At 32.2% G+C, this 26,462-nt stretch overlaps 4 protein-coding genes across 5 annotated transcripts in view; 3 read left to right on the forward strand and 1 right to left on the reverse strand.

Annotated features, from left to right (window-relative positions):
- The window catches only part of LOC134266925 (aquaporin-8-like), a 123,555-nt gene that overhangs the window by 39,902 nt on the left and 57,191 nt on the right, over positions 1-26,462 (forward strand). The gene's annotated exons all lie outside the window — the stretch shown is intronic.
- LOC134266926 (aquaporin AQPAe.a-like) lies at positions 696-26,107 on the forward strand. 2 transcript variants are annotated; one of them, XM_062749137.1, is made up of 5 exons: positions 696-976; positions 3,281-3,407; positions 23,060-23,268; positions 24,453-24,611; positions 25,270-26,107. In XM_062749137.1, the coding sequence occupies exons 1-5, from the start codon at positions 732-734 to the stop codon at positions 25,361-25,363; spliced, it is 834 nt and encodes a 277-aa protein (XP_062605121.1). In that variant the 5' UTR covers positions 696-731; the 3' UTR covers positions 25,364-26,107. The 2 variants fall into 2 exon arrangements, with proteins under 2 accessions (XP_062605121.1, XP_062605122.1); XM_062749138.1 differs by lacking the exon at positions 24,453-24,611.
- LOC134266921 (uncharacterized) lies at positions 7,811-16,031 on the reverse strand. The gene is made up of 3 exons (XM_062749127.1): positions 15,268-16,031; positions 14,015-14,088; positions 7,811-11,406 (listed from the first exon to the last, which is right to left on the reverse strand). The coding sequence occupies exons 1-3, from the start codon at positions 15,458-15,460 to the stop codon at positions 8,806-8,808; spliced, it is 2,868 nt and encodes a 955-aa protein (XP_062605111.1). The 5' UTR covers positions 15,461-16,031; the 3' UTR covers positions 7,811-8,805.
- On the forward strand, positions 15,659-21,807 carry LOC134266916 (uncharacterized). The gene is made up of 3 exons (XM_062749122.1): positions 15,659-15,731; positions 19,923-20,032; positions 20,706-21,807. The coding sequence occupies exons 1-3, from the start codon at positions 15,659-15,661 to the stop codon at positions 21,033-21,035; spliced, it is 513 nt and encodes a 170-aa protein (XP_062605106.1). The 3' UTR covers positions 21,036-21,807.

Raw genomic sequence — 26,462 nt, forward strand, 5'->3', positions numbered from 1 at the left:
TATTGTGTGAAAACTACAATAGCGAAACTCTTCATTTTTATACCATATATAACTTACATTAACTTCAGTGTACATGCAAAGTTTGGAGGAAATCTACCGTCCAGGTATTTTTGAGGGACCGTCTCAAAATACAGGTAAATTTACAATAGGATTATATAGGAAAATGCCAATTTTTAGCACTTTAAGGCAAATTATACAAATACTACAATAGACATTTTGTTCAAACTATAATATTTGATGAGTAATACTATATTACACAATATTTGTAAGAAACACAAAATTCTACCATCTTGTTACCAGCGGGGGCATCTCAAAATGCCAAAAATTAGCAACTTTTACTATTTTTATAGAGTATTACAAAATATGACGTACACAATTGATTCACATGAAAACATAATAACAATAATGGAGATATTCTCAAATTTCTATGTTTTAAATTTCAAGAGCGTATGTTTTATTACTTTTTCTTTAATAACATTTTTATTACTCCTTTCTTTAAGTACCTATCAATAGCAAAATCGGTTAAATAACCAGTTATATCAAATTGTAATTACATTTTTATACCTATAATTTCTTAATTTTGTTTAATCTTAATAATAAAGCGAAAAAAGTTGCATTAAAACAGTAAATACGCTTCATTTTACTATGATGCGCGAAATATTGCGCAATGGAAACTATAGTCGGCCCCCTTAAAAGCTTACAAGTTTACTGCACACTTTGCAGGGAAAAAGATGGCCGACGAAGCTCAAACGATACGTCGACACGAATCGGATCGTGCGCTGTGTGGTGGTTCAGTAGTAGATAATTATATTCGTCCAACACTAGCCGAGTTTTTAGGGACTGCATTTCTGGTATTTCTCTTGTGTTTGTGTGCTCCAATCCACCTTTATTACGGAGATTTGTTTGAAAATTCACTTTCGGCGCTAGTTTATGGATTTGGTTATGTATCCTTGATTTATGCATTTGGTGACATTAGGTATGAATTTATTTAACTAATGACAGATATTGTTCTTCCAAGGGAATTTTTTAAAAAATATATTGCTCTTGCTAAATCAAATATATTGAAAATAATAGCAAAATGATATATGGGTGAATTTAAAAAATTGGCCACACCGCACTAAAAATACGGGCAATTGGAATAGGTTTCTATGTCTCAGCATATGACTTTAGGTTAGTGTCCATATACATGCCAAATATCTGACTGATATCTCAAATCACAAAAACACATGCCTGAAATTGAAGCTAAAATGTCAGGAGTGCAACACTTCCAATATTCTTAAGGTGTGTGAAATAAATAATAATGTTTTTTGTTTAAAATAAATACTTTCAACTTTAAATGTAGCCTGTAGCAACTATTGTTTAAAAAGTTGTGTTAATGGCTGATGTAGAAAAGAAATGTTACTCGTGTACCATGTCAGCATTGAAACCGTAAAAATAGTTAAAAATATCGATTTTAAAAATCTGAAAGACAATAAAGTTAAAAAAAAAAGAATTTTCAAAGTATAAAATTATGTCTCATACACAATTTAAAATTTAAAAATGTTAGATAAATCCAAGAATACATTAATGAGAGCACCTGTACTTACCCACTAATGTCAGGAGTGCAGAATTTAATGTTTTGCTCCAAAGCATGACAGTATATAAAATGACATATGATTCTTTGATTTTATTATGGAAAAATTTACACATTGAACATTTCATGCTTTTTAAAACTTAACTATAGGGCTAAAAATATTGCATAATTTAAATACCACTTGATGTTGCCAACACATGATATTTTGTGTTCTTTCTTATTTTTCAATTTTACTGCAGTCAGGAGCACAACAAAACTGTTTAACAATTATCTATGATCTTCTATCTTCAATAAAAACTAATTAAAAAAACATTCTATCTAATCTATACTTATAAATTAACAAATTTTGCAAATAAACTCTGAAACGGCTGTACAAGAGTTCTCACTAAAGCCTGTAGGAATACACTAGGTATAAGGTGATGTCCGTAAACTATATTCAGATTTCACTCGCATAGTAATTATCGTAAATTTGATTAAAAGTCTACTTTCATTTTCGAATAACAGCTTCGAAATAGCACTGAAGAGAGAAAAGTGGTGGCGGATCTAAGTCACTGACACTTTAAAAAAAACTGACAAATAAGAAAGCGCTTTTTCATTTCATAAAACGTCATTTATGAATTATTCAATCAAAACTTGATTTAAGCGATATAAAAGAAAGAAGCTTTTGTCATTGATTAAAAAACAAAATTTGCAAATCCTTTCCGTTTATGTCCGATCTCGCTATTTGTTGAAAGTTCTAGAAAGCCAGGTGACATCGAACCCGATGTCTAAAAGAAAATCGAGACGATTGTTTATCATCAATGGACATGGAAATAAATGTAAAGAAATTGTTAACGCAATGAGTTTGTGAATATATATATCTTAGTAAGTTGTGCTTATGTTTTATAAATAAATGGCCATGGTTATTTTTTAAGACAAATAAAATGGTAAAATTGTATTTTTTAATTTATTCACTTAAATGCTTTAAAAATGTGTTCTTTGATGAATACATTTCAGTTGACTTTCTACATACAGTCTTTTATTTTGAAAATTTATTTATACCTCTTAAGGCTGTATGTACATTTGAGATAAAAAGTAAGCCCCCCCCCCCCTTTTAAAAAAAATACCCGGGTATCTTATATGTAGTACATGATGTGTAATATAGTACAACAGAATAAAATTGCTTTATAACATGTAAGAAGTAGAGGCCTTTAATGAAACAGATATTTGTAGAAGTAAAAAAATCCAAAGATATTAGGAAATGTATTTCTTATAATTATTTATTTCTGCTCCTAAACTAATTGCGGGACTTTGATGTATTTCGTCATACTATATATTCCTGTGTAATAAACTGTCAATAGAATCTAAAAGATAGTTTTTTCAATAATTCTGTAAAAAAAAAAATTAATTTCCCCGCGCTTGCGCAGGATTTCAGCTAGTGTTATAAATGTTATAAAACATTATATCTATCAATGAATTAAATTCAAAAAAATTTTTTAATGGACGAAAAAGTGCTTTTAGGGGAATTCATCGTTTCAGATATATTTTTTCGTATTCAAATCTTTCAGGCCAGAATTTTAAAAATGATGTAAAAATACATCCAAAAACCGGTTTTTTTTCACATATACAAAAAGGAATATAAATCAATGTTTATTTTTAATCATTTATAACACTGTTACCATTTTGAAACATAAAAAATCTTCAAAAGAACTGTTGATTGTTTTGTAGCGGTGGGTATTTTAACCCAGCCATAACATTCGCTCTGGCTTGGAATGATACGCTACCAGTGCTTGTTGCTGTATTTTTTATCATTGCTCAGACAGTGGGAGGTATCCTAGGAGGAGCATTGGCCCTTGTATGTATTATTATATATTAAGGTAGGGTGGTGTAATTTCGATGTATGTCACTGTTATGTTATGCTTCAACTTTTACTGGATCCTTTACCTTCGAAATACCTTTTAACTTTCAGATTACATTGATTTTGTATATATTTTCGGTCATAATATGAAATAAATGCGTTCGATTTACAAAATATGTGAGTTGGGTAATTTCGACCGCACACGGGGTATTTTCGACCGATAGGCTAATACAAAGGAAATAATTGGCCTCAGCTCTAATGTAGTAAAAGAAAATATGAATTAAAATTTTTCTGCCGTACAGCATAAAAGAGCGAGTAAAATTACTGACAAAAAAAATGACAATTTTCAAAATGTACCTTATTCGAAGACATCGAGTGCACCAGATGTCTATGACGCCGATTTGCCAATTGGTTAGGGCATGCTACATAGGCATCTAAACCGCATGTAATTAAACAAATGATTTTTCACTATTGTTGTACTAGTTTCTACCAGGTATTAATGTACATAATACTTATCCCAATATTTTTTCTGGACGGTCATGAATTCTTTCTAGTGACAGATAGTAAATTGCGTCATTTTACAATGGTCGAAGTTACCAACCAACGCCGTATTCATGATGTAGGGATAACTTGGGTCGATTTCTGTTCAGCTGATTTGCAATTTGATTTGTAAAACCAAATACTATAAATTAAAAGGGTATAAATTTCATTTTCAAAATAATACAATGTATTTGATAAATGTCACGCCAGGGATATCCATTGATTGTCTTTCCAGACAAGATTTTTCTGAGTTGATAGTTCGCCGTAGTGGTAAAAAATATACTCGTCTGTAATTTTTAGGGTGATAAAGCCTTTTCTTTGATGTAATTTTCCAGTAACGATCTTAATAACGCTCATGGAATTAAAATTATTTTGGACACAATAGTGTAATGGCCTGGGGTAGAATTTAATAAATTAGTTTATTTTTTTATGATTTAATTGTGTCAACATTTATTGGGAAAATTATCTGGGTTGATTTTATTATGCATTAATGACACTAATACATTTCAGTCCTTTGATTATTTACTCAACGTGATATTGTCTATTTTTAGCACATTTGACATACTTGTTGTTTGGATTTATACAGGAAATGCTATATTTTATGAATTCATGTGCATACCTTCAGAATCTTTGCATGTTACTGTATTTTACTTGATTATTTATGAGTCAAATAAGCGCTTGACATAGCCATAATTGCACACGATTATTGGAGTCATGGAAGTTGTTTACATCCCGCCGACATCTTATTTGTATTAGCCAGAGTTTCGTATTTCAGCAAGATGTATTTTGTTATGCAATTCGATGTTATAATTGCTTGTGAATATCCACAAAATTAATGTTTGAATATGTTTTACTAAGATTTATCAAGGGATTTTATGTTAAACGTGATTTTATGGTAGTTACACATTTTTACTATGACCAAGCTATTTGAATATCGTCTGCTATACGATTGCAGTTTTCTGTCATGAAATGCGCGTTTAATTCACATGAATTGTTTACTTACAGTAGATGAAAACATCTTTTGTAGTCCATATTTATTGTTTATTTTGTCTTTTCACATTTTAATTCCGTTTTATAGTTATTATCCTCATTGTACGGCAGCCTTGTTTGACACTGTTTGACAGATCTCTGTTTGTACGGCGCCGTACAGCGCTGCGATTGGTTGAGTGACACCGTACAGCTTTTTCACTGGTCAATTTGTATCACATGACTATTTCCGAAGGTTATAAATATAAGTGCCTCGCCAGTCTCTGGCAGATAAGTTGCACAAGCAACATCGCAGGATTGTAGCCTAAACCTAGGTGAGACAACTGTAAATTATCTCCCAACACACTGGACACCTGATGTTATATTTTTAGAGCTTTTTCATGCCAAATCAACTTTATTATCATTTTTTTATCCCTGAAAATACGGTTGACACTGTGGGACAAAATGAATATTAATTATCTATATGTTTCCAATATAGATGTTTGTTTACCTATTGTTATTTCCTGTTGAATGATCAATTAATAAACCAATTATTAAACTGATACCAAGCCTTGTCCTTATTGAGAAATATGAAGCAAGAAATAAGGAGTGACCTTGAGAAGTATTGTGTGTAATTATTTTGTATAGCCCCCATTCCAGGATGGCCATCCGTGGGGAGCTTACAATATATTAAAAATACGTTTTCTTTCTGCATAATATAAATGTACATACACAATTATACGCCATAAACAAAATATATTAAGGTATTTATGAAAGGTCGAAATTAACCAGGTGGTCGAAATTACACCACCCTACCCTATACTTTCATGTTAATTGGTTGTATCTGGTATTTCCTTGGGTGAAGAATTTCAATGTTACCCTCAACTGCAGGCGATGTTTTTTAATTATTATTTATCAGGCATTTATCACAAAAAGGCGGAGTGGAGATTATTGAACCTCCAATTAAATTACAGGTTTTGACTTGTTCCCTTCTCTCTCCCCTCCACAGGAAGAAATCAGACCTTTCAGTCAAAACTGAATGACATATTTCAGCAACATTTCAGTGACACTTCAGTCACTGAATGGCACACACTTTTCAGTGACCTTTCAGACAACATTCAGTGACATTTCAGTTAGCATTTCAGTCAACATTCAGTTACCTTTACGTCGTCATTCAGTGACCCTTCAGCCAATATTCAGTGACCTTTCAGCCAACATTCAGTGACCCTTCAGCCAACTTTCAGTGACCTTTCAGCCAACTTTCAGTGACCCTTCAGCCAACTTTCAGTGACCTTTCAGCCAACTTTCAGTGACCTTTCAGCCAACTTTCAGTGACCTTTCAGCCAACTTTCAGTGACCTTTCAGCCAACTTTCAGTGACCTTTCAGCCAACATTCAGTGACCTTTCAGCCAACATTCAGTGGCCTTTCCGCCAACTTTCAGTGACCTTTCAGCCAACTTTCAGTGACCTTTCCGCCAACTTTCAGTGACCTTTCCACCAACTTTCAGTGACCTTTCAGCCAACTTTCAGTGACCTTTCAGCCAACATTTAGTGACCTTTCAGTCTTGTTTTAGTAACCTTGCAGTCAAAATTCAGTGACCTTTTCAGCCAATGTTCAATAACCTTTCAGCTACATTTTGTCATTTTTCAATCCACATTAAGTGACATTTCAGTTCAACATTCAGCAAATTTTCAAAATTTTAGTTTCCTTTCTGGTCAAGTTTCCGTGACCCTTCAGTCATCAAAAAAAATTCAAATATGGCTTGATACTTTTAGTCAATATATAATGTAGGTTAACTTGGTTTCAACTAAAATTAGACAAATCGCTTTACTCTTTATGCATATTTCAGGAACATTGCTGTCAATATTCCTTTTCCTTAATATTGTGATTGTCTACCAACACAATTAATTTCTATGTCATGACCTGTCTACAAGAGTGTTCATAGTCTTTGTTAAATAATATTTGTTAAATAATATTTTCTCGAGGTCAAGATTTACTTTTTGCTTAGAAACAAACTTCATGCTGTGTTTCTATTTTTGAATGCTTTTTAATACAGTGGAGCCTCAGTTATCCGGACGCTTTGATTCCTGAGTAATTTGTCCAGATATGTGAAGCATCTGGATGAACTGACTAACCAGTTAAACTTGACAAAATAATGTTTTAAAAATTCTGTTCAAATGAAAAATCATTTGGAAACTGAAGCATTCCGATTTCTGGCGTCTGGATATCTGAAGGCACACTGTATAAAGCATATATAGCTCATAAAAAGTAATTTAAATAAGCATGTACATCTATCACAGCTTTTTTTATAATTCCGCTGAAGAAATGAAAGAAGGAAAACCTTTACACATTTACAACATTTTATTTCATTGAACCACCTGGTATATGTTTACTTAATATCATTGAAATATCAAACTATAAAATTACACATTAACACAGCAAATATGTTGCATTCTACATAATGAAAAATACTAGTATTAGTCCATGATGATTCTGATTTACATTTTCTTCATTTTTTCTTTCGTTAATATGACAAGGTCCCAAGACCATAAACTGATAACAGACTTATGTCAAAATTTAAAACTAGTACATGTATAACTTTTGAAAATAATTTGATAATATAAGGAAACAAAATTTAAATCATAAATTTGATTTTTACTGTTATAAATAATTGCAAAATTTTAAGCTAATATGTCAACCAAACTCAAAATATGAAATATCAAAATTAGAAGTCTATTCTAAGTTTATGGTCTTAGGGTCAGTGCTGATATGCCTAAATCAAAATAGGAAATCTAATACAGATTAAGTCTGATATAAAACATAAATAATCTACAACATGATTTAAAAAAAAAACAAGTACAAAAAACAGTGAATGTGGATAATTTGTCAAAAAGAATATTTTTAATAATAAAAAAAAGAGCTCTACACAAAACAATTTAATATATAAATAACTAAAAAAGCACTACAAGGTAAATTTCAATTAATTTCAACAAGAATAACTTAGAACATGTATGATCAGTGAAAAAAAATCAACTTAAAAATGATACAAAACTGAAATAGTTTTACAATAAGGTAGAATATCAAGCAAATTTGATTCTACTCCAACAGAACTGGCTTACATGTAATCTAAAAAAACCATCACTATCATGATAAAAATTTGGAGTAGCTCTACGACACGGTAGAACATCAAGCGAACTTGATTCTACTCCAACACAACTGGCTTACATGTAGTCTAAAAAATTTTTAAACTATCACTATCATGATAAAAATTTGGAGTAGCTCTACGACACGGTAGAACATCAAGCGAACTTGATTCTACTCCAACACAACTGGCTTACATGTAATCTAAAAAAAAAACTATCACTATCATGATAAAAATTTGGAGTAGCTCTACGACACGGTAGAACATCAAGCGAACTTGATTCTACTCCAACAGAACTGGCTTACATGTAATCTAAAAAAAAAACTATCACTATCATGATAAAAATTTGGAGTAGCTCTACGACATGGTAGAACATCAAGCGAACTTGATTCTACTCCAACAGAACTGGCTCACATGTAATCTAAAAAAAATAACTAACACTATCATGATAAAAATTTGGAGTAGCTCTACGACACGGTAGAACATCAAGCGAACTTGATTCTACTCCAACAGAACTGGCTCACATGTAATCTAAAAAAAATAACTAACACTATCATGATAAAAATTTGGAGTAGCTCTACGACACGGTAGAACATCAAGCGAACTTGATTCTACTCCAACAGAACTGGCTCACATGTAATCTAAAAAAAAAACAATGTGACAAAATATCAGCTAAACTTGGTTCTCCTCCCAATACTTTGTACCAAAACAATGCCATTTGTACCTGCACGATTTTATTGATACCACTAATGATCTATGTCACTAAGGACTCTCCTAGGAATAGGGCATATACACATAAGATCCTTTCCCACACCAGTAAGTCCCTTCGAGAATCTACTATGAATCTTCTGAATGGGAAGAAAACAGTTATCGACTACGGATTCAAATTTGTTGCTGTGCCACATTTGAAGTGCATTTCCGTACTTGTATCTTTCTGAATATTCTTTGTACCATGAAACTTTTGCAAAAATATTTGTAATATGTTTTCCATCAATCAAAGCTGTGTGAGAGAAATAAAAATCTACCCTACATGGACGTAGTTCTAGGGGAGAGCACTCAAAGTTGTTTTGTTCCGTTGTCCAATTAACTAAAACATCTGATGACCTTAATTTTCTGTTAATTTGTTTTGATCCAAAATTTTCACCTAATATTGTAATAAATCCATACTTCTTAATAATTTCACCCATATTATCAATACTGAGAGACACAGAAGGAAACATTTTCCTGTATGAAGACATGAGATACACAATGTCTTCTTTGTCAAGTGCAGACAGTTTGTAAACCTTAGGTAATGAAATAAAAGACATCAAGTCTTCATCAAAAAGGAAGTCAGCCCCAATTTCAGATGTTTTTAGAAACCTTACGATATCTGTTATCTTTAACTTTTCCCACAAAGATTTACTGAAATTGAAGAATACTTCAGAAAAGTCAACCTCGGTAGTTGACAGCACGACATCTTTAAAGTTATCACAGAATTTTGAAGTCATGATTTTTCTCATGAATTGAATTTCTACTGCCTTATTGTTTGTATGAAAGTGTCCAAAAGCCCCATTATATCTCTCAAAAGAAAAACACCAGAAAACGTGCATGGGACCAAAATCAAACAAGCAATCTTTTAAATGATTATGTAGATGCATGTTACAAGTGACTTCTTTTAATGGGTAAATCTTTTCAAAAGTTTTGCAAAAGTCAAGTAACAATAGATCAGCTTTCTGAATATCAGTGAGAGTTAGAAATGGTTTGCATAGAAAACGACAACCTAATACAAATTTTTCCCAACATTTGTAATCTTTCTCTGGTAGTATTCCACACAAAGCATAGAGTGAAAATGTGGTTGTCCAGTTTTTCCATTCAGCTGCAGAAAATACACCATAATTTCCAGAAATATGTGTGGGAATTCTTCCTATGTCAGTTAAGGAATTTAGAGATTCTAGTCTTTCTTCTATAGTTTCCAAGTTTGACGGGGACAATTTGCCACTTTCAACCCAAAGTTTGAACATTTTTTTTGCCGTTCCAAGAAAGAGGTTGTGCATTGGGTCAATAACACAAAATTGTATTGCATCAAAATATTCCAACTCTATTAACACACTATAAAAAGTCCCATATTCCCTAGAAAGTTTATCCGCCTGTGTCTTACTTGTTGCATTCTTAACCCTTCTGGCATGTAAATTATGAGTATATTTTGTTCTGGGTTTCCAATTCTGCCTGTCAAAACCTGAATAGTCTCTTTTTTCCCCAAAGTCACCAGGAAAAACTTTTAAACATTTATGGCAACCCAAACGAGCAGCGTGCGATTTAAATCCACAACACTTGCGAGCAGCTGGTATATCACAAGACACACAGAGCAGGGCTGCTCGAAAAACAGATGAAGAATTAAACAAACTTGTGTCTAACCTGACTCCTTTCCAAAGTGTTTGTAATTCATTAACAATTGGATCTAAAAAACTATTGATACTATGTGGCTCTTTTTTGAAAGCAGGTATTAATCCAGCAATTATTACATTTTCAGACTTAAATCTAATGCTTCTGGGTAAATTTAACATAACAAAATAAATAACTCCTACTGAATAATCATTCCTGTGTTTAAAGGGCTGAAACCAGTCTATATTCATCATTAATGCAACACTGTTTTTGTTAGAGAGAAAGGGCTCCCCATTGAAGGACAAAAAATTTTTCCATACTCGTCCATCATATACATCTCTTAAAATTGTTAAATCCGAACCCCAGTCTTGCCAGTGTTGCCAAAATTGCCCAATTTCTTTCCTTTTCAAAATAGTTTCAATACCATTAATTACACTGTTCAAACAGTAAACTTTCAATGGATAAAATTTTCGGATGTTACCCTTGCAAATAATCTGTTTAACTAAGGGAGAATTACATTTTACATATCTCCCTCTAACTTTTATTTCAGCAGAGCAGTTTTTTCCGTATCTTAATCCATCTTTCTCATATACACAGTCCAAAAAATCGTATAAACAAAAACATGAGGGACACACAACAAATCGCTGAAATTCATCTCTATCTAGCTTCAATATTTTTCTGGCTAAATACAAACTTGGAGGAAATCCAATACAAAATTCTGTTAGCACTTGATTATTTATGTCTGCACCAAGCACTTGAAAAATTCTGAACAAAAATCGTAAAAGATACTCAACACCATTATCACTGATGTGGTGTATAACCTGAATGTACAGAATAGCATACAGTACACAGAAAAGCAAACTGTTGACTTTCTTCATGGGGGATGGATGGACCTCAATTCCGAGTTCATTGTCCAAAAGGTTGGCTGGTATGTCCCAGTGCTCTGGTTCATCCTCATTTTCTTCTTCACTATCCTCCATGTCTGACTGAAATTTTATGTACAATATTTTTAGACACAATTTTAAATAAACCAGCAAACAGAGACCAGTCCAAAAACTATGGAACAGTCTGAAATGGCACTTTAGGCCAAATAAAAGTGAAAATGCATCACTGGAGTATATGATTTTCCATTGGGAAATGAAAAGGATATATCTTATGAAATGAAATTGTAAACAATTAAATGAAAAATGCTCACTAGTAATACCCACCAGATGACTGAATATACTTGAACATGTGTTGAATGTGCATGAATTTACTCAAGTTCAGTTACAGACAGTCATATAATTTAACTTTTATAAAATAACTGATTCTGATTGGATAAAAAATTCTTTTGATAACTGCATCAATTTAATGCATGGAATCTTGAGTTAGCTTGCACTAGGCAGTCGGAACTACTATGGCTGTTTTTACATGTACATGTATATTACACGATTCCAGTTTTCTGTTTCAAGGAATAGATACTTCTACTTTAGGCCAAAATAAAATATACTCTTGTATCCTGTCCCCTGCCCAAAAAAATTAGGGTTGGTAGGTAGGGAAAAAATTTTATTTTGAGAAAAAATTTTATTTTCAAAATTTAATGAATGCAGAACATATAGCATGTAATAACTGTAATAACAAGAAAATGATATGTTAACAGTTTCAAAGCAAGTTTGTTAATCAAGATTTATAAAGTAAAGGTAACCTGTACACTTGTGATGTATTAATTCTGTAAATATCATTGGTCAACTTCAGTATTTTAGAAAAATAGTTATCCAAAAAATGAAAATGTAATAAAAACTTTTAGGGTCGGAGGGTAAAATGTAGGGTAGGTCGGGTGACAGGAAACAGGAGTATTTTTTATTTTGGCCTTAATAGATATTTTCCAGAACTTTGAAACTCGTTCATTATGTTCTGGATATATTTACTACTTTCGTTTGTTTCTTTTTAAATGATCCCCATTTGCTAAAGAAATCAAATTGTCTACATGACAACAATACAGTTATGGGATGGGAAAGAAGAAAAAAATCAGCATAGTTTTGTTAAATGTTTGACTTTGAGATTACTGGTATAAACAATTGAACTCTGAAGACATTATTTATGCTACAAAATCTGGGAAATGACTTGCAAGATAATCTCTTAATCCTTCAGATTTTTCAGCATTGATGGATTGTGATACATATTTATATGTTTGATTTGAAATTCAGAGGAAAAAATATGCAAATGAACATGATGAAATCCTATGCACATTGACAATATTTTCCGTTGATTTTTATCTTTGATATATCGATCAAGCGAAAAAATATTACCCGGTACCTTAATTCATTTCTTTAATGAATTAGCAGGAAGTTGTATCATATTCAATAAAAACTAGAACTGTCCAATAGGGACAAATACCCTCTGTTGGGTTTTTCAGAGAAGGTGTCAAATCACAAATACTAAATGGATCTAGAGGTGTTCACAATTTTTTTTTACAAACATTTGCAATGAAATATAATTGCTTATTATGTATCTTAATGAATGAAACAAAGATGCAACCAAATGAAACATTAATAATAGTAATACATTGTAATTCCACTGCAACATTTTTTTTTATTTCTGTATTAAAAATTTTTTATTGCAATTATGTGTCATGACACTCTGCAAACTGATTGTTGAAAAAATATCATATTATACCAGTGATTGGGATAAGCTAGGGAGTAAATGTGAATGACGCACCCCAAGTTAGTGTCAATGTGACATTTCAAAATTCAATGCGCCAAACAGACTTTTTCATGGGACATTTCCTAGTTACAAATTTGCAATTGATTACTTGCTGTTTGAATTTCAGTTGATTTACTTAATTGAAATTGTCAAATTATTGAATGATGACATTAAAAGATACAAAATTAGTATATTTGTATTCACAAGTGTCAGAAAATAAATAAACACTGCAATTTAATTTCAATTCTTTATTTTTTGTGTCTGATGTTTGACATCTTTAAAATGATTTAAAGCTTGGTTTAGATCTATACTGCTTCCTTCAAATTTATGTTAAATTTTCGTTTTGGTTTTTCCTCCGAGACTACATCATCAGTCTTACCGTCAGATTTATCTCGATTCGTTCTGTCAGCATGTTATACTTATTCCGAGTCATTTTGTAGCGATTTACTTAAATTTGTTTGTTAGGATTGTGAGAATTAACAAAAGTCTGTCCTTTATCGGTACGAGGTATTTTCTTATGCAGCATGCTGCACTCCTGACACCAGTTTATTTCGTGCCCGTTAGGAAATCAGAAAACATGTAACTGTTTGATTAGATACTGGAGAAACTAAAGTCATACAAACTCTTTAACTGAACGATGTAAAACACTGTTTTTATTTCAAGCATAAGTTGTCAGCGATTGTTATGGGAAAGACTAGGAGCGCTTGGGGGAAAGCTCAAAGTTTAAAAGTATGCAGTGCATTACATGCGCCATGATGGCGCAGTGTTTTTAATTTTAATGTGACATTTTAAAATGTAATGCGACTATGGTGCAGGGTGCGTGCTTATCCCAATCACTGTTATACAAAATCAACATTTTTGGAATGTTTTTTTATCAATACTTATTAACAAATTACACTAAAGATGTCTCACCTGATCACTTTCTTCTGAAACTTCTGCTGCCATTGATGACGTAGGTGGCATGTCATCCAAGCAATCATCTGCATCTAAGGAAGATTGAATATAGAATTATTACACAATGCACTCCACTGTTGAATAAAAGGGTTACTTTATCATGTTTATTAAACATCTAAAGTATTTGTAATTTAATCAATTACTTTTCATATCTACCCAATCACTGCCATCTAACATAAACAAAAATGTGTGTTTGGAACAAATTTGTAACAAATTGTTAATTTTTGCAAATTTTTTCCTTTAATTTTTTTAAATCATCAAATAATTAACATACTATCATGACTATACATTACATCAAGTTAACATCATGTACTAGTAGTTTGAAAAGTGCTGTTTCTATATAATTTAAGTACCCCAATTGTAACTTTGGATAAATCACAATCCATGATTTGTTTTATAAATAAAATGAACTGTTTTTTTTAGGATTGTCCCAATGACTCTGGGAAAGGGGATTTCCCTCACCTATAATGACTTAACGAGACCGGGTCTACTTAAATTTACTCTAGGGTTTTTGGTAATTTTTTGTGAAATAGTTTTTACTTTTATGTTCATTGTTTTGAGAATATAACTCAAATGTTTTCCATCCGAATTCTTTAAGGGCCCACCTAATGCAGTTTAATTTGGTATTACACACAACCCCTTTTAGGATAGGAAAAACCAGACCCCATTATATGCTAGAAGGCTTGAAATTATAATTAATAAAGTGCCGCGTCACAGCATGATATGCCCTTCAAAAAATTACAATTTTCTTGAATAGTTTAGGTGCAAGGAAATCATGTCAACTTTGATTCTAAGATTTTGATGATTTTTCCATTCCTTAAGATATTTATCCATCCCCTGTGATGTAGGCAGTAATTATAATAAATATTACATCACTGATAGATTTCTATGCTGGCTGTGTTAGACCTTGTCAAATGCCCATCATATTAAACAATACTTGATAAGTTTGATAATCCTAGGTCTAATAGTATTAAAGTTATGAGCCGGAAACAAAAGCGCTAACAGACAGACGGACGGAAACGAAGCCTTTAACATAACATGTCCCGTTTTAAGATGGGCATATAATAAAGTAAAAGTAATGAACAAAATAATGGGGAAATAACCCAAAATAATGACATTTTTAAAAATTTTAAAACAAATTTTGAAAAATAACTTGTTTTGGTTATTCACATACACTATATAATATATCAGTGACATTTATATATACATACCGGGATGGTCTGAAGCTCTCCCAAAGTCTTCAATCAAGTCTTTAAACCTCTTGTCGGACATCTCTCGAACTGCAGCCTCCCCATGGTCGAGCCAGGAGTTTGTGCTTGGATCAAAGAAACTTGCATAGTGTCGATAGTAGCTACTTCGGGGAAAATCCTCATGGCATATTGGACATCTCTTCCTTTTTGGCATGACCTAGTGATTAAATAAAGTGCTGATATAAAACTGCAAAATGGTCAAACAATTACTTTCAAGGCTTTTTGTTATTATATTTGTCAGTGAAATTTGACACATACCAGTAAAATATTCACTTTCCATTGAATAGATTTTACTAGCCAAAAAAACTACATTTTCTTCATTTTTAATCTTAAACCACCACTTTTAGGCATCATGACATCAATCAAGTGTTTGAACTTATTACCATGGTACTCTCTTTTGTTTTTAGTGAATAAAAAAGCCCATGGTACATAATATGAGTAGTCAAATAGACAAATAACAGTCAGGACAGGGGTGTGACTTAAATCCATTACTTTTTAGAATAATGATGAAAAACAGTCATATCTATTTTGAAATTTATTTCCGAAATTAATTATGACTGTATTTCATCCTTCCTTTTTTAAATCAAATTCTTAAGTCTGGGTGCTCTTAATTATCTGATAAGTTTTAAGGGAAGCACTAACTAATAATCTGGTTTTAATTACTTGTCAAGATATTTCTCTACACAAAGGTCTATGGCAGAATAGTGTACCATATCAAATTACTGTAAATAGGTTGGAAAAATTGAATTGACTTGGGAATGAAAATAATTTTAATAATTCACATTTTAAATATACCATGTGTACTTAGAAAAGATAATTATCAATAATTTTTTATAAAAAAAATGGATTTCAATCAAATCCCTGACTGAATAATTTTATAAAATTTGCAACTTGATGTGTCAATACATAATATCACAAGTACCTTGCAGTTATTTAACTTATTACTGCTCTTTTGTGGGTGAATCATGAAAGCTCTAAATCTTGCGATTACTGGGGATCATGGCATATTGTTTACAGTAGTGACAATCAAATGATTGAAATAATTTTATGCAAAAAGTAGAAAGTATTGAACTCCAAATAATAGATTTTCAAATAAGGAAAGTTTAGAATATTTTATCTGCTTTAATGTGTGACAATTTTCAATAAAAATTTAATCAGAAGAGCCTGCTTACTTAAAAATATTGTTAAAAATTGTATTATTTTTGGATAAGCTCCTCTCAAAAACTAATAAGGCTGTTTCAGCAATTGTATAGCAAGACATTCAACCAGGATTTTATACTTATCCGTTGCTAATGATCTACAATGATCTTCAAGTCTACAATGATGGATCTTACATTGTATTCAAGAACTCATTTGCCCCAATCCAATAGTCCTTTCCTACCTATACAGTTATTATGTAATTGCGATATGAAGTTTTAAAACACTTAATGTAAGTTTAGATTACGGTAATACTCAATCTTATTTTTAACCCAAGGGCATATAACTGTTCCTGCATATCAGAATATTCAGTGAGGCCTGAATTAAAAAAAAATTAACAACTTCTAAATGTCTACAACCTTGTATCAAGGCAATTCATGATGCTGACTTGTGATGTATAGTCCAATCCACAATTTGCAAAAGTTAGTGAGGTCAACCAATAGGTCAAAAGGTAAAGAAAAATCATTTCTCCTCCTTATCAATTATGCTATACACCAAATATACCAGAGTTATTTCTCATTGGCTGCCATATTCAGTCAGGGATGTGACTGAAATCCATCATTTTTAAAATGAAAATAATTGTCATTTCTTGTAAGTATATAATGTACACTTTATCTTATTTTTGTAAATATGACCTCTTTCAATCATATTTCCATTCCCAAGTCAATTTTCCCAACCCATCTACTACAGTAATAAGATATAGTACACTATCCTGTCATAGGCCCTTGTGTAGAGAAACATCTTGACAAGTAATTGAAACCAAAATAATTTAGTGCGCCCCATAAAACCAACGAGATAACGAGTGCGTCCAGACCTAACAATTTGATAAACAAGAGATGTTTGTAAAACACATATACCCCACTCCCCCCAAATTTGAATTTTAATTACTAAGTCCAAAAGGGCATAACTCTGTCTAAAATGGTGCGATCCTACCCAAAACATTTCCTGACCAAGATATTCAGCTGAAAAATCTGTATACTAAATTTCATTTCAACATGTTCAATATGTGCAACCTCTGAGAAAAAAATGAACAGAAACTGCAAATAAATGGAATTTTTTTAAGTGGGGGGTATTGTTTTTTTTTTAAATAAATTGTTAAAACTTCTTCTATTTCATAATTTTTATTCCATAAATATTTCCCCACAAATATTTCTGCTACACTCTTTTACCAGGTTGGGACCACTCGCCCAAATGGGATATAATAGGCCGTTTGGGATAGAATATCCCAAATGGGCTATAAATTTACAGTGCAAAAAATAAAAAAAAATTTATTTTGGATAATATATCATATATATAATATATAGCCTATTATATCCCGTTTGGACGAGTGGTCCCAACCTGTTTACAGCTGTCTTATAGGCCTATTTGGTAGGACAAAGAGCGAAAATTACCCGGTGCCAGACAACTCACCGAAAGACAGGTCACCGACAAAAGTGAAATTCGCGGAATAGACAATTCACCGACAATAGTGTCGGTGAGTAGAAATTCACGGACAATGTTTTATAATAATTGTTAGATGAATAGATGTCGTGTTAAGTATTCAGATATAATAAACATAATCAAAGATGCATTAAAAAACATGTATTTCTTTGTCCATCTACTTCAAATCTTTGTTCAGTGGAGCTTAAAAGTAGAGTTGAGCTTTTTTGATCATCCATTATCTGCAGTCTGTCTGTCTGTGTGTCCTTATTTAAACTTTTTTTTTACATTCTTGCTCCTTCCGTTCCATTTTTTAAAAAAAAGTTGGCACAAAGCTTTCCTTGGTGAAGCTTTTCTTACTATACTCCCTACTTGAAAAAGTGGGCAGTTATATGATGATTAGGATGTGATCCATTTATCTATCTGCTCAGCTGTTCCTCTATTTGTTGTCCCCCGCTTGAAAAGTGGGGGATATTAATTTGGGTCTGTCGGTCCATCTGTCCGTCCGTCTTTCTGTCTGTCTGTAACGCTTCCGTTTCCACAAGATATCTCAAGAACCCTTTGAGCATTTGCAATGAAATTTAGCATAGCAACTCCCTGTGGCCTAAGGAAGACCCCTATTGATTTTGAGGTCAAAAGGTCAAAGATCAAGGTCATTAATAAGCAAATTCTGTCTGTTATAACACTTTCGTTTCCACACGATATCTCTCGAACCATTTGAGCTATTGCAATGAAATTTAATATAACAACTACCTGTGGCCTAAGGAAGACCCCTTTTGATTTTGAGGTCAAAAGGTCAAAGTTCAAGATCGTAAATCTATACATTCTGTCTGTGTGTAATACTATCATTTCCGGGCGATATTTCAAGAAGATTTTGAGCTTATGTAATGTAATTTTATACCAAAACTCCCTAGGACCTCTCTCAACCCTCTCAAAGTGCCCCACTCCGTTTGTTTTACTAGTATTTATCGTATTGCCTGTCGCTATTTTTAGCACAGGGGCATGCGGAGAGTTATTGCGTATAAAACATGTTCTTGGAGGGCTTAATGTTCTTATTTCAGCAAAACTCGTTTAATACGAACACAGATATTGCTAATGTACGACTATAACGAAGTCATCTTGAATCCTCAGCTGTATAAATTTAATGACTTTTCTATACGGTTATAACAAATAACGGTTATAGCGAAGTAATTTCATAGGTCCCTGTGACTTCGTTATAACAGAGTTTTATTGTACATCTATTAGAACTGTTAAAAGCTAAATAAATCAAACACCGTGAATTGTGTAAAATTTTGATAATACCAAACATGAATATATACATGTATGTTACTTCACTTCTGCATATACTTCATTTCATTAAAAGCGGTTCCGTGGTCTAGTGGTATGTTTCCCGCTTCACATGTGAGAGGTCCCGGGATCGAATCTCGGACAGATCCTTTTATTTTTTTTTTACTTTTCTTTTTTTTTAATGATAGTATTCAACATGTGAAAAGAATAATTTATGAGGTTATAAAATCATCATTACAGTGTGATAAATATTGATTATAAAAAGAATCTTCTATGTATACACATAATAAAGAATAAGCAATCAAATCTTTATACGCATATTGACATACATGTATTTTATTTGCTTCAGTATACATGCAAACATTTAATAATTCTACAAATTCAGTCAGGGGATCCGACTTTTTCCCTAAGCGGGGGACACAAATTCTCTGAATTATCTTGTTTTACATTATTTTTATCAGCAACTTCCCATACACCACTTAATGAAATTTGATGAGATTTTCTGGAATCTTTTTTAAAATTGTGAACATTCTATTTCACATTTTGATTGGACACATATTTTTTGGGTTTCCCATAGCAAAACATGGTTACTGCCATTATATTCATATTGGAGATGGGGTATCATTTAGTGTTCTCATTGATCATAAAACCTTCTTTTTTTTTATTTTATTGAGCATCAACTGTTACCTTTAATTTTTCATTCCTTTTTGTAGGTGCCTGCAAGACATACTTCATATCACTACGGGATTCCGAAAGAAGAAAACAGAACGGGCGAGACAAAGACCATGCCACAAGAAGCAGACGTCAAAGCAGAAGGCGAGAAGTATGTATATAAACTTCCTTCAAATTTGTCATTATTAAGTCATGAAAAAAGTTTAATGGCAGGTGTACAGGTACAAAATAAAAAATCTCTGTAACAGCATTAATGTTTATAGTTTGATTTTACAATGAAAATCTTTATAATTTTTTTTCCTTATTTATGAAAGGGAAGTTCATCAGTTTATAGAAGAATACTGTAAATAACATATTTTTGTTGGATTAAATTTCTGAGGGTTTAGAAAAAAAATTATTGGACCTGGTATGTGGGGACATGATTTTGTGTTTGGAAAATGTTTTGAAATACAGATAAAATTATATATTTCTTGGTGTCTTGTAAATTCATGGTGTCTCCCCATAACTGGTAAACAGCAAGAATTAAACCCCCACAAAAATAAGTGACATCACAGTAACCATTAACAAGGCTGGGGGGTGGCAGCTATTTTAAGACCATTTCTATCTCCTTTAAAAGAAGAGCTCCATATAAAAATATACAAAAATGATCAAATTTTAAAACTAAAATGTATGATTTTTTTTCTTTGCCAAATGATAGTTGACAGCTTAAGATACCGTATCAAAAAAATAAGTTAAATCTGGTGGTTAATTTGTGGTTAATTTGTTGACCCCGATCCTCCTTAAAGAAGATAAATTTATCACAGATTTTCTTTACTGTTTTACAGAGAGCAAGAAAACTAAAGAGGACTCTGACTAACATCAGCAGAGACAAACTTGGGGACTTTGACAGGTCAAAGCTGATGGAGGTGATGACCCCAGAGTACCTGTCCTCTGAAGAGTCCGAAGAAGATGAAGGAGGGAATTTTCTACACTTTAAAGTCCGCCGGCTGCCATGGCAGAGGGAAACCTTCCAGAGGCTAAAAGACAAACTGGAAGAGGCCCACAAAGAGAGCCTGACCCCCCAGCACAAGAGACAGCTGAAGAAGAGGGTGATTGATGAGGACTTCTCTTCAAGAACAGCCCCAGATGACTGCCCTAAGTTTGTGAAGGACTGAAGAGATGAAGTGAACTCAAGGACAGCCCGAGGAGACAATCATGCACAAATAAAAGATTGACTATTGTATATTATGTAGTCTGTAGGAATTAATTTATTTCATATTTATTGTTATCATTTTTGTTAATTTATTTTTTAGAAAAGATGCAATCTTACAATAGTAGCTGCCTGTGCAATTTTAATAGTAGCTCATCGTATTTATTAATATATATGTTTAAGAATTATAAACTGGTAATGAATACTTTTTTTCACAATATTTTTTAACTGTGATAATTATTTTCTGACACAAATCAGACAAATACATATTATTTAAAGCAATATGAGCTGCAACTTTAAAATTTACCATTGGTAAATTATCATCAACTATTTCAAGGATAAAGAGAAAGAGCATTTTATGAACTTCTGTCATTCATATTTGTAGAAGAAAACTATTTACAAGCTCGTAATAATGCAAATTGACATTATTGTCATTCTGTAATCTATAGTTTTCTTAAATAATACTACATATTTGTTTGCTACAGAGGTCTCTTTTGGAACAGATTCATACTTTATTGTAGACTTATTGATCTGAAAGATTAAATTACTTAAAAATTATCATGACACATTTCAATCATAGTAAAATATATTTTTTTTTAAAATGCAGCCCATATTGCTCTAATGTGAAATCTATAAATATTTGTTTTTGCCAATGTATTTAAAGAAACATGTTTATGATTCCTTTTCTCATCAATTTTCATTTTTGAATTAATCCATTGAAGAGAAGTTTGTATTGCTTGAGTTCAAAAAAAAAAAGCATTATATTTTGTGTCAAGAGCAATCAATGTTTTCATATGATTGTACCATTTTGTTATTTATTTTCAAAATGCTTTCACATTAAAAAAAAAAATTATTACTTTATTAAGTTGTTTTATTTTTTATGGAAATTCTCTTGATGATGACAAGGATATTGTTTTAGGTCATTGAAATATGTCTGAAAAATAAAAGAAGTGTGACTAATTAATAAAAAAAAAATTAGACTGAATAGTAATTGAAATATGGCTGAAGGGTAACTTAAATGTGGCTAAAAGGTCAGAGATATATAGCTGAATGGTAACTGAAATATGGTTGAATGGTCACTGAAAGGTCCCTAAAATATGGCTGAAAGGTCACTGAAATAAAGCTGAATGGTAACTGAAAAATGGCTGAAAGGTCACAGAAACAAAGCTGAATGGTAACTGAAAAATGGCTGAAGGGTCACTGAAATATAGCTGAAAGGTCACTGAAACATGGCTGAAAGGTCACTGAAATATGGCTGAATAGTCACTGAAACATGGCTGAAAGGTCACAGAAACAAAGCTGAATGGTAACTGAAAAATGGCTGAAAGGTCACTGAAATATTGCTGAAATGTCACTGAAACATGGCTGAAAGGTCACTGAAATATGTCTGAAAGGTCACTGAAACATGGCTGAAAGGTCACTGAAATATGGCTGAATGGTCACTGAAACATGGCTGAAAGGTCACTGATATATAGCTGAAAGGTCACTGAAATATGGCTGAAAGGTCACTGAAACATGGCTGAAAGGTCACTGAAACATGGCTGAAAGGTCACTGAAATATGGCTGAATAGTCACTGAAACATGGCTGAAAGGTCACTGAAATATTGCTGAAATGTCACTGAAACATGGCTGAAAGGTCACTGAAATATGGCTGAAAGGTCACTGAAACATGGCTGAAAGGTCACTGAAGTATGGCTGAAGGGTCACTGAAAGATGGCTGAAAGGTCACTGAAATGTATGTGCCATTCAGTTGAATGAATGGTCACTGAATTGTAACGGAATTGTAATGGAAAAGATCTTTATCAGTGATCATTCCTCCACCATTCCGCTTCCATTCAGTCACCTTTAAGTCGACTGAATGGTTAGATTTCATCCTGTGCTCGAACTTTGAGAAAACGATTGTATAAGCGTTTAGTTGTTGACATTTTACTTTTGAATTTCCTCAAAACAGCGAACGTTATCTCCATTTCTAAACTGTCATTTTTTAAGGCTGCTGTTCCGACGAATAAATACACGCAGTTCATCGATGGAGCAACAAAGCTTATAAATGAGACAGACCCTGGCTGGGCTCTTCTGGTAGAGGTCATTCTAACGTTCATGATAACTTTCACTGTTTTACTCACAGCGTTTGATAAAAAGAAGAAAAATATGTCACCTCTTGCTATTGGATTCTCGGTCGTCGCATGTGCAATGTCAGGGTAAGATTTCAAGACAAATTATTTACTGGAAATAAATAACTTTCATATATTGCTGCATAAGTAAGGGAGGTTGACGATTGAAAAATAAAAGTGATTACATTGATTATGAAGTTTGTAACCTGTTGTAACTTATAGATTCGTTCACGTCTTTTTCTTGTTAGATATAAAAGTGTGAAACATATGTATCAGACTCTGTGGTATCTTTGATATAGCTCACTGGGAAATATTGTGTCGACATATGAATGGAAGTAATTATTGTTGATTGATATTATGTCTTCGATATATCTAATTGTCGAGTTGAAAGCCAAAACCATTGTTTTCTTTTCCCCGTGTTTAAAATTTTAAATGAATTCTGCTTAATATGTGTAACCCGGGGTCTTAGGGCGGTTCGAATTTAGTATGGGTGGAAAGAACGACTCCGGATAAAGTTTACACCATTTATTTGGATATAGAGATGAAATGACATATGATGACCCTGTAACATAATAAAAGCTTTATAAACAACGTTGTAAGATAGATAACCTCTAAATATAGATACAGTGTGCAAAAGTTAAAAATATTCACACGAGTGATATGCTTATCTCAGAAAATAACTTACAGTAGCTGAAATATATTAATATTCAACAAATTCATGATTCAAATAATTTTTCTAAATAATGAAAATAATAAATTAAATAATCCTAATAACTTGATAAAAATATCTACAAATTTCACTCTGCCACATATGAATACAAAAAAGTCTGCAAATAACAGGTGCAATTGGTACCTATGGAAATTCCAAATGATTGTTCGATACAAAAACCTAGTCTCCAAAACCAAATAGACATTGTCATCAAAAACTCAAACATTTTTTTTAATATCGACAAGTATAAGAGTACTTGTGTGTACAATCAGAATGCTTTTAACAAAGTAATTTTGCAAATGACAAATGACAAGATAAGTTAATAAGACTAGAACATTTTTTGTCTACTATTTACATGTTCACTATTGCACGATCTTATCAGGTTTTATCTAATCCTTTAAATCGCTTTATGAAAGTCAAAAGTGTTTGTTAATGACATCAAGTTATAAGGTTTTTTCAGGATTGCGTACTTCGTCAATGCTCAGATATTTAAAGAAATGCATTAAATCAAACTGAACTTAAGATGACATGCTTTGAAATATAATTTACAAATTTACAACAGGACACCATATACTGGTGGATATATGAATCCGGCTGTAAGTTTAGGACCGGCTGCATCCTACTCAAGATACATGTACATAGATATCGATGTTTTGGAGCATCATTATGTCTATTGGGTGGGACCCAAAGCAGGGGCATTGGCCGCAGCTATAATATACAGGTTGGAGATTATTTGCATTGCCGATAAAATAAAACATATGTACTGTACACATATGGTTTATTAAACGTTGTTAGTTATACACTTTGTAATGAAAAATATAGAGATAAAGAGCAGTATTTAAGCGTAGAAGTCCATAAAGCAAAACAAAGTAGGAGCAGAGCAAACACGGTCCTCCAAAACATCAGAAGTGGAATCAGATGCCATGGAGGAGTGAGCATTACCCGCCGACAGGTCATACCCGCGGTGTGCTCCTTGTCATGATGGGGAAATAACGGAAGAATTCGTCGTCAATTCAGGGTGTAAATATTGGACTAACAATTAGTATGAAAAAGGTCGGTCAGATTTTGACTCAATGATAAATCGATTTGCTGAAAAGGTCATCGCAAGTAATGAAGTTTCATTGTTTACTTAAGTTTGGCAGTGTAATTTGAGTCGACAAAATATAAGGTAATTGAAAGAATCTATTTTTTATTAAAAAAATTATAAGCCTTTTTAATATTAATCAGGATTATTTAAGGTATGACAAATTGATAAATTTCTATTTTATGTAGGTATAAATTTTACATTTAATTGAATCTTTACAAACTTTACAAGGATTGAAGAAAATTAATGGGATACTTTATAAGTATGAAAATAATAAATCATTCTTTCATTTCAGTGTTTTGTTTTCAAAGAGAAGGACACCAGATTTTATGAACTTTACACATTCTGAGGGACACTCAACACCCAGCAATAACATTCCCATACAATGACATCAAATTCAAAGGATCAGTCGTGATTTAATAAAGTCAAATAAAAACTTATCCTTACGTGCATGGATTTCTGTTTACATTTATATATTTCAACTCCGGATTCCAAGATTCAGAGACATAAAATTTTTGCCCTGTCCAATCGTCTATATGTATGTCTGTTTGTCGGCAAAATTTATTTTAATTTTACCCATAACGTTTGATATATTTCATTTTTTCGTTAGAAGAAAATGTTTTGGGGTATCAACATATTTGACCTCTTGACCTTTTGATTTGATTAAATTTTTTGCAAGATTTTAAAAACTTTAACTTCATGTCTTATAAACAGTTAATGAGAGGATATGCATATACTTGACATGAGCAATGTCTGTAACATGATTTCCCTTGGATTTCATAATTTTGACCTTCATCTTGGATTTTGACCTACTTTTGAAAAAAAGACCTTTGCAATATATGTGCCTATGTAAAAGGTTTCATTTTTCACATAACTGTAATAAGATATTTCCGACTATGTTATGCTTTTGGTCCCTTGGTCCTGATCTTAATGTTTGACCTCAACATGTATTCACTATGACAAAAGAATTGACATACAGGAGAGAACAATTTCCCGGAAAAAGTGACATTTAAAATTAATCTTTATTTGTTGTTTTCTGTCGTATATTTGTCTAAATTTTTCAAATTTGTATTTTATACCTAATATTTATTATTTACAACTTTACAATAAACCTCCGAAGTTGGCCAAAACACTATTTTGTATATCAAAGCGTATGTATTTTGGCCTAGAAGTCCTTCAGGGCAGGCCTGCCCCTATATAAAACTGTGATATTTTTATAGGTTAGATGTAAAGAATAATTTAAGATGGTTTTTTAGGGGCACCCCTGCCCTAGGGTTGAAATTCACAAAAAAAAACCTACAAAAAATAAGGAAACCTGATTTTGATAATCTGCTTAAAATTAATACCAAACAACTTTAATAGTCAGACTAGCTCATTTGATTATGTGCCGATTTTTACACTAACGATACTTTCTTTTAAAGTCGGGGGTTCGAATCAACCTGGCACCCCACTTTTAAAGTTTTAATTTTTCGCCTTTTCAAAGATTAT

The sequence above is a fragment of the Saccostrea cucullata genome, unplaced genomic scaffold, assembly GCF_032062105.1.
Source record: "Saccostrea cucullata isolate Sc308-1 unplaced genomic scaffold, CSIRO_AGI_Scuc_v1 ctg618, whole genome shotgun sequence".
NCBI lineage: Eukaryota > Metazoa > Mollusca > Bivalvia > Ostreida > Ostreidae > Saccostrea > Saccostrea cuccullata.